At 44.7% G+C, this 16,241-nt stretch overlaps 1 protein-coding gene across 1 annotated transcript in view; it reads right to left on the bottom strand.

Annotated features, from left to right (window-relative positions):
* LOC115075357 (AP-3 complex subunit beta-2-like) overlaps positions 1-16,241 on the bottom strand; it is a 90,139-nt gene that overhangs the window by 13,333 nt on the left and 60,565 nt on the right. The window contains exons 16-19 of the mRNA XM_029575667.1: positions 12,585-12,691; positions 8,419-8,650; positions 3,518-3,602; positions 511-608 (exon numbers count right to left, since the gene is read on the bottom strand). Coding sequence (XP_029431527.1) covers positions 511-608; positions 3,518-3,602; positions 8,419-8,650; positions 12,585-12,691 — 522 coding nt within the window. The remainder of the gene's footprint in view (positions 1-510; positions 609-3,517; positions 3,603-8,418; positions 8,651-12,584; positions 12,692-16,241) is intronic.

The raw sequence follows: 16,241 nt of genomic DNA, 5'->3' as shown, positions 1-16,241 counted from the left end.
TATAGGCACTTTTTACCCGTGACCTTTGCACCGATTACCCAAGAGAAAACATGCATGTATTTGCATTTTGAAACTGGCTGCAGAGAAGCACCCACGGACATGTGCCCCTGCTTTCTATGCCGGTGCTTTTTCCATGGAAGATAATGCCATCTACTTAGGGACATCCCTGGGATTGTCTCCTCTAAAAGGGGCTATAAGTCTGCTCATTATTCTACAGCACGTGCATGCTGATCCACATAAAGGGAGGGCAATTTTCAGAGCATCATCGTCATCATCGTTTATTTGTTGTCTGCTTTTCCAGCAACAGAATACAAAGCACATTACAGTAATTTAATGTTGCAGCATAATCTTTGACCGATAGTGATTTACCCATCTAAATGGTTTCAAAAATTGTCCTCAAAATGTCTAAAAATTCAGTGAAACCCAATTCAAGGCCATTTAGCTGAAAAGCATAATCTTAACATGAGGGACGGAAAATGAAATATTCATTTTACACTAGTCAGCACTCACCTTGCTCTTTCTTGAACTCATTTTCACTCATGAAAATTGGTGCCATAAGTTCTCCAACTGGTGGCTGAATGGACACATAGAACTGTCGAGTATGGGTGCTGGCAGAGGACAAAATGATACACTTTTTAGTAGTTGCCCCTTTAAAAGCAATCCTAAAATATAACAGTTTTCGAGTGTGGACAAATGGTGTCCCTATCTAGGTTCAATCTCAGCGGTCTTCAACCATGAAATGGAAATATTCTATGAGAAAATCGTAAGATGTACTGGGTTTCTTTGTGAGTTGGAGTTTTCAGTTTGTGTCTCAGCAGCCAGTGTTCCATGACCATGAACAGTAAGAGACTTCCATGCAGGCCTTTACTGCATCTATGGTCATTATCTATTTAAAAAATGACTATGTTTGTGAAGATAGGTGGTCTTACTGTGCAGATTTCATACTAGTTTCAGCCAGCACATTGTCTTAGCACTAGCCACTCTTGATTTACAGGCCTTAAGTACAACCCTAACAGAATTTTATTAAAACATAAAAGAAACCACTGTGATGTCTCTTACAAGATAAATAAAGTGTAGCATGAGAAGAGGTGAGTTGTGCTGCAAATCACTCTGATTCGCTGACCATCTGCTAACTGACTATTGCTTGCTAATTGTGCTGGCAAAATCCTCTAAAAAGGGTAAAAAAGAGAAGTCTGGATTTATCGGGTGGCTGACACGTACCTGGATAAGTTTATACTTATCTGGTAAGTGGTGGTGGTGGTGGCTAATGGGACTGCATCAGCCTGTCAGGAACAGCAATCTCCCCTTCCTAAGTTAAAATGAGTGCTCGGCCTATTCCAAATGCACATTTTCCTTTCAACCTGCTTTTTTAATCTCCCGATGCATTTGCATAGCATTAGCTTACTGCATGGGGAGTTTAAAAAATGTGAGCATTGAAACTTTGCACTGAATGCAGATTCTTGCATTGTCCCGGGAGTCTGGGATAATCAGTGCCTCAGGAACATGCATACAGCCACCCGCTGAGAGAGTGTCACCGCAGTCTGGCACCAGCACTCTCCACATCAGACTTTTTCAACAGGAAGAGGAAGAAGGGACAGACATTCTTATCACCCAATTACATAAGAAGACAAAGTGTCAGAGAACAACAGTGGCAGAAACCACTCAGGAACCTTAGGCTCCTGATCTAACTGATTAGACGTTTACCCCTCCCCCTACCATGAACTCCACACAGTCCATTTGCATTTATAATCAAGATTAATCAAGGATGGGGGGAGGGCATTTCTTAGCACTTAATGAAAGGTTAAACATATTGGGCCGGATTTTAAAAGAGTTACGGGGCCTATTTTAAAAAGGCCTGGCGGCGCGCGTAAAGCCCCGGGACGAGTGTAAGTGCCGGGGCTTTACTAAAGGACTCGGGCGGTCCGGCAGCGGGGGCCAAAGGCCTCCGACAGAGCGGCCATTGCCGCTCTGTCGGAGGATCGCGTGCCGGCAAGTTGCCGGCGCGAGCAACTTGCGCCTATTCAGAGGCAGGCGCAAAAGGTAAAATTTAATTATTTAAAATATTTATATATCGTTTTACCAACACAGAAATCGATCAAAGCGGTTTACAATACTAAGTAAATTAGAGTAATATTAACTTATGGTAATAAAATAAAAATAAAATATTAATAAGAAATAAAACGCAGCTGGAAAAGAAAAATACAATTCAAAATATGATCAATATAAAAAATCCTAAGGATTTATAGACTATCATTAAATAAAAATACTATAGATTAATTACCATTATTTTAACAGAACTAGGACAGGTAAGAAAAATATAGAATACAGTCGTAACAGTCAGACTATTGTAGAAGATCCTGACATTTTAAGAAATAACATCTCTCAAATTACTATGAGGTTATGAAGAGCCACTACTACCGAATGCTTCCTTAAAGAAATAGGTTTTTAATGCTTTCTTAAATTCAGTCTCATTTGATATTAGCCTTAAAGGATTCGGTAAGGAGTTAGAGTAGGGCTGGGGGGGAAAGGTTAGGGGAAGGGGTGGGATGCTTAGGTTAGGGGGGAGGGAACGGGGAAAGGCAGCGCGGTTTGGCGCGCGCAAGGTGCATAATTGTGCACCCCCTTGCGCGCGCCAACCCCCGATTTATAACATGCGTGTGCCTGCACGCACATGTTACGAAATCAGGCGTACATGTGCGCACGCAGGTAGCGCGCGCACATGTAGGCCGCACACGCTTCTTTTAAAATCTACCCCATTATGATCTGGAGGCAAAGCACAGAGCCTTTAATCCAGCAGGTCAATAAGAAACAGGAAGAAATCAATCCAAGAGTTCAATGTTATTTCTGTGGAAAAATTATTTTACTGCTCAGTGTTCACATAGAGGGCACTTTTCAAACAGCCTGCATAATTGCAATCCACGCAGGTGCATTCTTTATGCAAATTTTCAGAGAGCCTACCTGCGCTGTTTCCGTTTGAAAAACAGCGCAGGTACAAATTAGCCACGTTCAAAGGGTCTGTGAACTTTCTGCTGTTTGTGTGGGCAGGGGACAAATGCCGTGCACATTTCAAAATGAAAAGGACATGAGCTGCTTTCCTCCCCCAACCTTCACATCAATCACAGGAACGTCCCTTCTCTCCCCCCACCTCCCGTAAATGCATGGGCACCGTGAAAGCCTCGTGCATTTGAGGAGAGCAGGTTTCAGTTAGGACATTTTAAATTGCTATTTATCCAGGTAAATAATGCCCTTCAAAAATGTCTTCTTACAGGTAGAAAATGTCTCAGCATTCCATTTGGTTGATTGATAAGAAGTACGAAAAGTTTAGTAATGGCTCGTTAACTTCTACTCTCGATGCAGGTCACAGACCTGAGTGACAGGACCCTGTCTATCGTCAGCTATGCTTTAGGTCACTAGCCAGGAAACCAGGAGGTTGACTGCTCTCGGCAACCAATGTCCCCTGGGACTATCTGTTTCTCTTGTTGGACAAGAACGGAATCGTTGGAGAGGAAGAGCTTACCACAGCTGAAAGTTGGCTGCCTGGGTGGAGTCACAGAAGTCAATGCCCATTATAACTGTTGCAGCATCCCCAGATGGCAGAGATTCTAAGGGAAAAGCAGACATAAATATAGGAACATATTCCATCTGTGAATTTCACATGAAAATAACCAGTAAGAGCTTTGTGGGTCTTACACCTGAGAGTCAAAAGCTTTAAAACACAAATCCACCTTTAGCATGCTACAACTGAGCACTGTTATTGAATGGATGAGATCTCATGCTCTTGTTGTGAGATTGCATTGATTTTCAAGGATTCTACTACAGAACCAATTATGCCTTTTTTAAACTACCATTCTTATTTAACCTTAAAATACTCCTGCGGCACCCTCTTTCCTGCAGCTCCATTAGAGCAGGATTCTAGTGATGGAGAGGGCTGACTAACTATTCCAGAGCGGTATGCAATTCCTGATTCCAGGAGAGTGCTTCAGATCTTTACTCCCAGCTGGTTCTAGGGATCTGAAGTCACTCTTGTTGATTATATCTCCAAGTACATGGAATCGTACATGGAGGTTAAATTTATAGCACAATACAGGGTTCCAAAGGGTCCTAGTGCCTCAGGCCCATTGTTGCAATGACCAGTCTTGAGGGGAGGGGTTTTCTATTAAAATAGGAGTAAAATTCCCGGGTAGTTCCAAAGGAACATAAGAAGTTGCCATGCTGGGTCAGCCCAAGTGTTCATCAAGCCCAGCATCCTGTTTCCAGCAGTGGCTGATCCAAGTCACAAATACCTGGCAAGTACCCAAACATTAAGTAGATCCCATGCTACTAATGCCAGCAATAGCAGTGGCTATTCCCTAAGGGGTAATTTTCAAAAGGATTTCCAAGTATAAATGTAATTACTATTGCAGCAATTTTCAAACGTTATTTACCCGGGTAAAGTGCACTTGTGCAGGTAAATCCTATTGATAATTGTAGCAATTTTCAAAAGCCCATTTACACAGGTAAAGTGCATTTACATGTGTAAAACCCATTTTTAAGCATGTAAACATTTCTGAAAATCAGGCCCTAAGTCAACTTGATTAATAGCAGTTTATGGATTTCTCCTCCAGGAACTTATCCAAACCTTTTTTAAATCCAGCTACACTAACTGCCTTAACCACATCCTCCGGCAATGAATTCCAGAGCTTAATTGTGCGTTGAGTGAAATTTAATTTTCTCCGATTTATTTTAAATGTGAGCGTCCCCTATCCTTCTATTATCTGAAAGAATAAATAACTGATTCACATTTACTCGTTCTAGTTCTCTCATTTATAGACCTCTATCATATCCCCCCCCCTCAGCCGTCTCTTCTCCAAGCTGAACAGCCCTAACCTCTTCAGCCTTTCCTCATAGGGGAGTTGTTCCATGCCCTTTATCATTTTGGTTGCCCTTCTCTGTACCTTCTCCAGTGCAACTATATCTTTTTTTAGATGCAGTGACCAGAATTGCACATAGTCTTCAAAGTGAGATCTCACAATGGAGTGATACAGAGGCATTATGACATTTTCCATTTTATTCACCATTCCCTTTCTAATAATTCTTAACATTCTGTTTGCTTTTTTGACTGCCGCAGCACACTGAGCTGAAGATTTCAATGTATTATCCACTATGATGCCTAAATCTTTTTCCTGGGTGTTGACAGAATCCCAGCCCTTGTTCTGACTGAGCCAGAAGGAAAAGGAGGAACTACTGGACTGAAACAAATATTTACAGAAGTATTTCTTTTATTTACTTCTCATATTTGATTTCTTGCCTTTCTGACATAAGACCTTAAGGCAAGATAAAAAAACAAAGCATAAAACAGAGTCTATCCAATACAACAGGAACAAAAAAATATAAAAAAAGCAATGAAGAGCTCCAGAGAATGGAGGGAAGGAACTGTGGGGCCGCACTGCTTCCTCCAGCGTAAACCAGGAATAGCCAAGGCAACAAGTCCAAAAGCACTAACATAGTATTAATGGCAGATGAAGACCAAATGGGCCATCCAGTCTTTCGCTTCGTGCAGGTTACCCTCATACTCCCCTTTATTCATTTCCAATATCAGATAGAGAAGTGGAGCCCATAAATCTAACACTGACTCAGGGAAAACAGCGCTGCAGTGAAGAGAAAACATAAAGTGCCTGCCACATGCCAGCCAGTGCAAGAATTGCTGCTAACTGACCAGGCCATTCCTGCCTCCCACCCCAATCTCCCGGGTATCTGCATTCGGAGACCTGCAGGCCCCTGCACTCAAAGCACAGGGCAGCAATACCGACAGCCCCATTTATCAATGTGCTTTCAGAATTCTGTGCAGAGAGGAGAAATTCCTGGTGAGCTTGCCCTCCGCGTATGCAATACCGCGCCTCTTTCCTCTTAACAACATGGGAATAGGGGGGAGGGGGGGGGGTTCCTATTTGATAGGAGCAATTCAAAAATACAAAGTTATGGAACTCCTCTTTTCCATTTATTTCAAGAGGAAAGAGGGCTGAGTATCTAAATTTAGCAGCCTATTTTCACTAAGGGGTCAATATTCAAAGGGTTTAGGTCCTGAACTTTGGGACTTAGGCTCTTAAATGGGCCCTTTGGAATATTTATTAGGACCCAAAAAAGAGGGTGGCCAAGGGGGTGGAGTTAAGGTGTGGGAAAACGTTACGTGCTTAGTATTGATTTTTAGCACGAGACAACTAGGGCGCGATATTCAGCCAGCAGATAGCCGGATAAGTAGAGCTTATATCCAGTTATATTCAGCGACCACTAGATAGCTGGATAAGTGACTTATCCGGCTATCTTTTAGCCGGTCAATTTGTGCACAGGCAATGGGCAGATCAGAACAGCACTACTTAGCTGGATAAGTTATCCAACTAAGTTGCGATTTTCAGCCTTAGACGGATAACTTATCTGCTAAGTTAGACTTGCTCAATAGCAGGTCCAAACTTAGAGACGGATAATACTTATCCATCTAAATAGCGATTTGTCCAGGGATATCCAGCAGCATAGCCGTGCTGCTAAATATCCCGTCTAAGTTAGTCCGATATGTCTATCGGGCTAACTTAGATAAACGAACAACTTTTTGAATACTGACCCCCTAGAGGTTGATTTTAGTCTGCAGATCTCGCGTTTTAGGGCTTGTGGGATAGGGTGAAGGATCCAGGTCAACTGGGAGGCATGCAGGATGAAGAGGGATCTTGAAGACCACGGTATTAATTGGGCAAACTGGCTGAAAAACTGGGATGCCTCTCGCGTGAGCTTGTTTTAAAATCCACTTACATGTGCGCATAAAAGGAAGCAAAGTCCCACTGAAGATATGCAAAGTAACTTTGCTCGAACTCTCTCTTAAAATTAGGTGCAGACTTACGCACGGGAGGTGTATTTAAAAACATATGAGGTAGATCTTCAAAAAATACCCGCGCGCGAACAAAAGTTAACCAGATTTTATAAGATACGCGCGTAGCCGCGCGTATCTTATAAAATCCGGGGTCAGTGTGTGCAAGGCTGCGCAAAATCGGCAGCCTGCGCGCGCCGAGCTGCGCAGCCTGCCTCCGTTCCCTCTGAGGCCGCTCTGAAATTGGAACGGCCTCGGAGGGAACTTTCCTTCTGCGTCCCCCCACCTTCCCCTCCCTTCCCCTATCTACCCCACCCCAAGCCCTACCTAAATCCCCCCTACTTTGTTGGGCAAGTTACGCCTGCTTGAAGCAGGCGTAACTTGCGCGCGCCGCCCCGGCATCCCCTGGCACAGGCCGCAGTGCCGGGAGACTCGGGACCGCCCTCCCGGCCTGCCCCCGGACCCGCCCCTGACCGCCTCCTGCCCCTGGACACGCCCCTCCCACCCCTTTTAGGAAGCCCCAGGACTTACGCGCGTCCCAGGGCTTTGCGCGCGCCGGCGGCCTATGCAAAATAGGCGCGCCGGCGCGTGAGTGCCCTGCGCACGTAAATCCGGGAGGATTTATGTGTGCAGGGGTTTTAAAATCTACCCCTATGTGTGTAAGTGCGCACATGATTTAAAACAGTAGCGTATCTCTGCTCTCGCACAGATAGAAACATAGAAACATAGAAACATAGAAATGACGGCAGAAGAAGACCAAATGGCCCATCCAGTCTGCCCAGCAAGCTTCACACATTTTTTCTCTCATACTTATCTGTTTCATGTGCATGGGCACATGCACGCTCAATTTTAAATCAGCCGGCTAACTTGGGACCGTACATCTAGGCAAATGAATTGCAGGCCTAAATTTAGATACATTTCCAGCTGAAAACTTTGGTGCATAAATTCAGCTGGAAGTCTTCCTTAATGTGGGGACCTAATTCAGGCAGCAATACTTTTGTGAAAATTGACCCCTTACTGTCCAGACATTAAAGAGGAAGTGAAGGATCTAGAGCAAACGGTTTCCTGCTCTCTCATGCAGCAGAAGGTGCAGCAGTGCTTGACCCATCTATGGAATCAGATGGAAGGAGGAGCAGGGGAAATGTCCCAGATCAAACGCAGTTGTATCTGAGGAGAACCCAGTGAGAAGGAGGAAGAAGAAGAGCCAAGGATCACAGATCTGTTAGGACTGAAAGCCTACGTAATGTTGCTTTTCTATATTCTTTAATAAAATGAGAATTTGCAGTTTTTCACTTGCTTTCTTGAGCTAACTGGATAATTAGCATTCTGCTTTCTGATAACGTCAGGGAAGACTGTGGCTTAAATTTTATTAGCCCCCTTTTCAGGGCAGTGACTGAGATATCTTTCGTCAAAGAAAAGTGGCTCTGATCAGCCGACTGAGTGGCTATGGAATGGAAGAAAGTCCAATAAAGGCAGCCAGGATGCCTCACGTTCACAAAGTGACTTCTGTCTCTGCAGGAGGTGAGGGCGGCAGACAGCGCTCCCAGTGCTGCTCATCTCTGCCTTGGCATGCAGGTGCTTACCAATCTCCTTGAACTCTTGGATCCTCATCCCCGACTGAAGCTTGGGCTCGGTGATCCGCACATTCTTCACTTCCGAATCCGTGTTGTTGGAGAACTGGATTTGAACAGCTACCATGTGGGGGTCGGGAATGAAAGGCTGGCGGTTGAAGAAGTATTCCACGGAGAGGCCCTCACCTGTCATTCGGTGCAATAATTCATAGGTCTTCACAGCGCTAAATACAGGGCTGATGATCTGGAGCGAGGAGTTGTGGGGGACAGAATGAGAGAAAGCCAGGGGGGCAGAAAGAAGAAAGATTGCAGAAAGGTAGAGGGAGGGTGCACAGGTGTTGGGAATATGGGAGGAGAGGGATGGAGGTAGTTGGCATGGACATAGGGAGAGAAGAGACAGATAAAGGGAGGGAAGGTGGAGAAAAGGGGAAGAAAGGAGAGAGAGAGAGAAACTATTACTGTGACAAAAAATGCATGTTTACTGGAATGGTTTCTCTTTAAAATAAACCGTAAGTGTGACTTGTGATCTTTCTGGTTAAAGTCTGCTATAGTATGGATGTGAACTGTGCAAGACTGTCTCACACAGCTCTGGTAATGACCCTTAATCTTTGCCCATGGAGAGAACAAATTTCACAGCCAGTTAGCCAGGTAAAGAGGGACTTACCTGGGTAAAATGGCTTGGCTGGCTAAAAAGTCCGTGTGATCTTCCACACTGCGCCTACTTTTAGCTGGGTTGAAAGGAGGCGTTCTGGGAGGGAATAAAACAGCACGCAGATATCCCATTTCCAAATGTATGCCTGCTATTTTATCCTGCCTCACCTGCTTGCACAGCAGGAGGTGTGAAATAACCGGACACGTTTTGCACATTCACATTGTGGCTGCTAATTTCTCAAAGGGAGACAATGGGCATGTTTTCCCTTGGAATATTTGCTGCCAAATACACAAGGCTAAAAGTGCTCATATACAATGCAAACAATATGGGGCATTCAAAATTGCCCCCGGCATTCTCAACACTTCCCACCTCCGCTCCTGAGCAGTGAGCAGCAACGCCAAACTGTGCCGTGAAGAACCAAGACTGTTTCAGGAGCCGGTGCAGAGACCAGGGAACCCCCTTCTTATTTAATGCAAGCTCGGGTCTTCGGAGCTGAAAGGCAAGTTCACGTTTGCATTTCCCTAGTCATCCCCAGCGTAAGCCCTTTGGTTTGAGGGGGCTGCTTTCACTCCCTCTGGGGTGCCATCCCGGGCTGCTCTAGGCTGGTCACCAGAATGGCTCTCCCGCAGCGCTTGCAGGCAGTGCTGGATGAAGGAGAAGGTACAAGAGGCCTGGCCTGCACCTGGGAACCCTGCATGCTGAAGTGGCCCAGGACCATCTGGTTCCCAATCATTTCTCAGCTCAACATTTTCTTTCTGAGAGCAGGCGCCCTGTGACTTTCTCTGGAGAATTCTGAACACCGTTTTCTTTCTCTTCTCTTTTTTTTTTTTTTTACTTTATTTTTAACAAGAACTCGTTACATAAAACACATCATGACAGTTATGATTACCAGATAATCATATGATAAAGGTGTTATGGAAATGAAACAAGAAGGTACAAAATAAGACATTAAGCCATATGATTAATTAATGCATCCCAGAAGAAAATAGGGGTGTACGACCCACAGAAATTAAGAACATGCCATGCTGGGTCAGACCAAGGGTCCATCAAGCCCAGCATCCTGTTTCCAACAGTGGCCAATCCAGGCCATAAGAACCTGGCAAGTACCCAAAAACTAAGTCTATCCCATGTTACCATTGCTAATAATAGCAGTGGCTTTTCTCTAAGTGAACTTAATAGCAGGTAATGGACTTCTCCTCCAAGAACTTATCCAATCCTTTTTTAAACACGGGGGGGAGAGGGGGTTCAGTTCACTTAGGGGTACATTTTAAAGCGTGTGGATTCCAATGCGCGCATAGGGACATGGCGATTTGATAATATGCGTGCGTCGGCGCACGTCATAAAATATGATTCCCGTATGCATACCCGATTTTTATATCGGCACGTATATGTGCGGGTGGGTGATGTCTCATGCGCACAAGGGGGGGGGGGATTTTAAAATAATACGTGTGGCGACGCGATCGGGCCTACACCAGTTCCCTCCCAGTCTGCTCCAATTAAGGAGCGGACTGGGAGGGAACTTTCCTATCCACCTTACTACTCTGCCTCCTTTTCCCCCTCTCCTCCCTGACCTCTAAAACTCCTTTTCCTACCTTCGCTTTTTGAGTGCCGGGCTTTTAAAATTTGGGCTTTAATGTTTTTTCTGTTTGGTTCATTTTTCAAACCAAAATAAACATTTTAAACCCCCTCCCAAAAAAAAAAAAAAAAGGAAATGGGGACCCTCTTCCCCCAAAATTGGCTGGGGACAGCCTCAGCCCCCACTTCCCCCTTCCATAGGGAGTCCTGGTTAGTAAAAGGGGTAAGAGGAAGGCCACCTTGTTTCCTGCCACTCTGGCACAGGCTGAAACTGGTGCCGGTAGGCCCTGAATCTAGTGCTATCAAGACGTCAAAATGGCGCCCGGACGGTGTCATATGGTTGTACGGCTGTTTATTTATCCTGGGCCCTAGAGGTTTTTTGGGGGGAGCCTCAGACCAGCAATGGAGTGTTTTGTTTTTTTTAAATAACTTTTTATTTATTTTTTAACTGGACAGTAATCAATTTGCATATTCAACTGCAATCCAAGTGACTCAAAGCAAAATAGCATTACAGAAAGAAAACAAAGATTCAATAGATTATGAACATTGCATACAATGAAAACAAAAACGAAAGGAAAAGAAATTCTACGCTAATTTGCCCGACACTTGCCAGACAATCTGAAAGGCTTGGACCAACATCTACTTTTCACATTTTAGCAATGGTTAGTCTTTCAGCTAGAAGCATATGTAAGACACGCGTTCTAACATAACCAAATGCAACAGAACTACTCAAGTATCTTAGTAAGTACCATTTGGGCTCCAAATTGTGTGCCATGCCACTTACATCTTTAATAGTGTTTTGAATGTTTTTCCAAAAAAAAAAAATGTATCTTGGGACAGTCTCGCCACATGCAGAAGAAACAATGAGTCTCTTTCACAGTTCCGTCAGAAGAGGAGAGAATAGTTTACTCAAGCATTGTATATTAACTTGCATAGTAGTTCCTTACAAATTGAACAGTCATAACACTGAATGTGATTCTTAATCCCACAAATTAGTTCTAATGGAGAGATGAGATGATTATCTCAGGTAGTTCAAGCTCAAACCAGCTCTCAAAACAGTCTTATAGATCCGTGATAATAATCCTGTTATAGAATTAAATGTTAGATAAACTAGATTCCAAAGAGGGTGTATCCCTGAGGATCTGTCGATAATCACCTGCCTTCAGAAGAAAGTATCTTAACTGAAAATATTAGAAGAGAGGTATTCTAGAACCAAGTTTGCTTTCAATCTGGCTAAGGGACATGAATATATCTTTTTCAAATAACTGAGCAAATACCAGACTTAGGAGGAGGATGGAATTGATGTAGAGCTGCATAAAGATTTTGTGTGTGCATATAACTAAACTGGATGAATCTCTAACTGGGAAGACTGGACAGACCATTTTGGTCTTTATCTGCTATCATGTACTAATTACTTATAAGAAAATACCCAATTCTTCCAATTTATTTAACATCGCCTTATATTCAGCAGAACTAAAACAGATTAAAATGGTATCATGTTGTTTTATTTTAAAGTGACCACCATTTTCTGATAAATTCAGTGCCATCACCATGCCACCAATTATATGGCAGAAGCAGGGGGAAAGCAATATATCACCCAGTGAGTCTTAATTTCTGCAGCATTCTCAGTCTGAGCCACTGAAACTAGAAGACGAGAGGCTAGAGTCTGCATCTGAGCCTGTATTCTCTTCCATGGCCACTGAAAAGAGTTCAGTCTGCAGGCAAAGTTTAGAAATGTGGTTTGTAGTTGTTTTCATATGATGCAACTACTCCCCAACCCACTCTCTTTCAGACTGCACACATTTATGAGATGGGAGAAACTTGCAACTTTACCCAGTGAATTCTGCGTGAATTTCTGAGATTTCTTGGCTGCAGTGAGAGAACCCCGCCTGATCTGCCAACATTCTGTAAGATGTCACGAGATGCTCCTGGAAGACCGCTAGTTACTTACAGAAGGAGTCAAGGCGGTGTCAGTCAGGGAAAGTCCCTCCAGGTCAGTCACCAGGCTGGCGGACACGACGTTGCTGGGCGATACGGGCAGGGTAGTGGGAGTAGTAACTATAAAAGCATGGAGGGAAAGTCAGTAACATGCAATGGTCATGTGCCGCTCCCTTTTTATTCCCAGAGCTGCCCAGCAACCCAGATTCCCTTGCTGGCTGAGGGCTGAATGAGAAGTCCCCCCCTCAGTATTGCTCTTGTGCAGGCAAGGGTCATGCCCGTGCCAACAACTGCCTTCCCTCCCTCCACGAGCACAGCACCTCTGCACAGAATATTCCGTTTCAACTCCCGCTTTACCATATGCCAGCAAGTGACCACTGAAGCTGAGTTTTTTTTGCAGGGATTTCTGGTTGGCATCACAGCAATGCATGTAAATATAATGTAAGGGATATTTTTATTTATTTATTTATTTAAGGAGTTTTATATACCGTCATTCGGAAACGTTAAAATAACGCCATCATAATGGTTTACAAAATAGGTTGTAGGGAAATGGGGGGTTGTAAAGTACAAACTGTTATAAGGCTTAGGAAATAACTCAGAATACTGTACTTTGATATTTTTCATGTAAAATAAAAATGCATAACTCTTAACTGTGCATGGAATGGGGCAGTGGGGGGGGGGGAGTGCATTGTATAAGGCTACAAGGTTCATCTGGGGCACCTCATACCCTTACATCAGGGATTGGTACGGGGGGGGGGGGGGGGGGGGGGTGTCCGTTTTTAAAGTTTGTATCACTGAAGGGAGCTGGGCTTTTTTTGGGTGGGTCCGGGACAGAGAATGAATTAACTGGGGTGGGGGGCAGCACAGTAATTGTTCGCACAGGGCAGCAAAAAACCGAGCACCGGCCCTGGCAGGAAGCTGAGCATATTGTTGATGAGTTCTCAATGCACGGTGTAGTCAGTAGGACTCTCAGTGCATCAATCAAAAACGGATATATTGCAGCCCAGTGCTGCCACTGAAGATACAGGAATGGCTGCAGCAAGCACAGCCATGCAAGGAGACGCTTATCTCATCCAGGGAATGAGTCACCTTTCTTTTGTGCTCATCCCCTTCTGACTCACAAAACCCAGGTACAAACAAAATTCAAATGAGTCCACTCTGGTCTGTATCCAAACTGAGATCTTCAGTCATCAAATCTGGGATTCTTCATTCTTCTTGGGTTGAGCCCTCAGGTTCTGGTGGCCGGCCCGGCACGACTCTGCATTTGCATCTTGGATCTACCCTCTGTGCCTACAGCCACTCTACTTGGTTCATCTGCCTGTTGTGAGGTACATGTATCCTGACTACCAGCTTTTTTTATAATGTTGGTAAGGAATAAACATCACCACATTCAGCACAGTTCTGTGCTTAAATTTAAGCCCAAAATACAGAGAAAGAGATATTGAGCAGCATGGTGGTCATGAAGTTACCTGGGTAAGTCTGCCATTGAATATATCTGGCTAAAGTCAGCCAGGCGCAGTTATCTGAATAACGTTGAGCAGCGATCTGCATGACCTGACTTAACTGGCTCTCTCTACCCAGGAAATACCTGGGTAGATGTCCAGCACAACCTGGCATGCACTATCCTTGCCTCTTTTAATCCAGGTAGATTTTACTCGGTTAATGATATAGCCAAGTAAAATTTAGCTGGTTGGGATTTTTCTGCATAATTTAAAGTTACCGGGAAAAACCTCTTTGAATATTGACCTGAAAGAGTCTTTTCACTTTTTTTTTTTACACCAATGATATAGTCTGTGAACTCCTACAGGCCAAAAAAGCTTCCACTGGATTAACTTATTCAGCTACAGTTAGCCAAGTAAGATATCCCGGATATTCAGTGAGATAAACATCCTGCCGAATACCTCTGATTAAAGTTACTTGGCTAATGGGAGCTGTGTAACTATAAAGCTAACCGATTATCATTTGAATATTGACGGTTAGGTTTAAAATTATCTGGCCTCACGTGGCTGTATAACTTTAGCCTTAACTGGTTATAGTCAAAATAATGTAGCCAAATAAGTGGAGCTGTAGGGTGGTTTTTTTTTTTTTTTTTTTTTTAAAGTCATGAGCCTAGTGGCTATATTAATACCTTGTCCGCATGCATCCCTCTCCTGACCTAGAAATACAAGGCCTTGCCAGGCTGCACCTGCGGCCCACCAAACCCACAAAAGTCCTTTAAAAAGAATTTTATTTTAAAGGGCCGGTGCCAGCCTCCCACCTCCTAAACCTGCTCCCTGCTCCTGCCAAACGTCAGCCAAAATTTGTCTTCCTGGGCTGCTCTGCCCCGCCATCCCCCCTTAACCCTCCCGATACCTTTAAATCGTACCTCTTCAGCCCGGATGGCGGTAGCAGCCTGCCGCATCCTGTACCCAGCATGCACAGCACTGCGAGCGGAGCCACTCTGGAAGCATAAACTCAGTGTTGCCTCTTGGGGGAGCTATGCTGGAAGCGTAAGCTACAAGGCTGAGCGGAAACGCCGGGCCCGGGTTGCGGCAGGCTGCTACCACCATCCAGGCTCAAGAGGAGGCTGGGAGGCACAGAGCTGAGGTGGGGGGGCGGGAGGGGGGGGCCCAGGAAAGCAAAATTTCGGCAGGACTGGAAGCAGGCAGGGAAGGTTGGCACCAGTCCTTTAAAATAAGCTTTTTAAAGCTGACTTTGAGGGATCTGGGCGGGGGTCCTGCACATGCGGCCTGGCAGGGCCATGTATTTCTAACTTATGGGGCGGGGCAGTGGTAAGGCCACCAAACCTAACCAGTTAAAAATGTCTCCCCCCCCACAACAGGCTACATTTTATCCCGTTACTCGCAAGGGTGACCAAATTTAGCCGAGCAGCAAAGGGGCTGTTGTGGAGCAGTCCCAGGTGGGTTTGTGTTTCAGCCGATTGGCATTGATTTTCAGCATTAACTGCTCGAGTTTAGCCACACATAAATGCTCTAAATCTGGCTGGGCTAATCGTGTCCGGCGAGATTTAAATGAATTTTCAGTGAAAACACAGCCGGTCAACGTTCAGCTGAAAATTCAGCTAAAGATAAAATTACCCGATTATCCTTCCCACTCAATGGGTTTTTGATTCTTTGGAAAAAGCACCTTTTATGGGGCAATATGGATACTTTAAGTGCCCATACTTTGTAGCAAATTTTCAAAGAGAAAAGTATGCAATCAAGTCCCGCTGGCAGGAAACTGGATCTGATTACTTTTCTTACTACCCTGTTCCTTCCCCACACTTAATTTCCCTCACCCCGAGCAGCGGGAAAGCAGAGTTAGTGACCCCACACTTCCCCAACCTGCTCCTCCTGCCTCTGGTGCTTCTTCTCCCTGTGTGGCTCAAGCAAACAATCAGCTGATGGAACGGCCCAGTGCTCCGTAGATATTTACAGAGCACCGCTTGGTTAATACAGCTGATTATTTGAACCACACGGGAAGGAGAGGTGGCCATCAGAAGGAGGAGCAGCCTTCACTTTCCTGCCAGTCCGGTTGGTTTTGGCCATGCAGTGGGTGCACGAGCAGAGAGGAACAGACACTGTCGAGCTGTGGAGAGGGTGGGGGACCAGTACGATATATCAATCACATGAACTGCATTCCATTAACTCATAATTCAACCAATTTTATGCACAAACTGAATTGATACATG

This window comes from Rhinatrema bivittatum, chromosome 13, assembly GCF_901001135.1.
Source record: "Rhinatrema bivittatum chromosome 13, aRhiBiv1.1, whole genome shotgun sequence".
Classification (NCBI taxonomy): Eukaryota; Metazoa; Chordata; class Amphibia; order Gymnophiona; family Rhinatrematidae; genus Rhinatrema; species Rhinatrema bivittatum.
The sequence above is the reverse complement of the archived record's forward strand: the minus strand, read 5'-3'. Positions and strand labels throughout refer to the sequence as shown.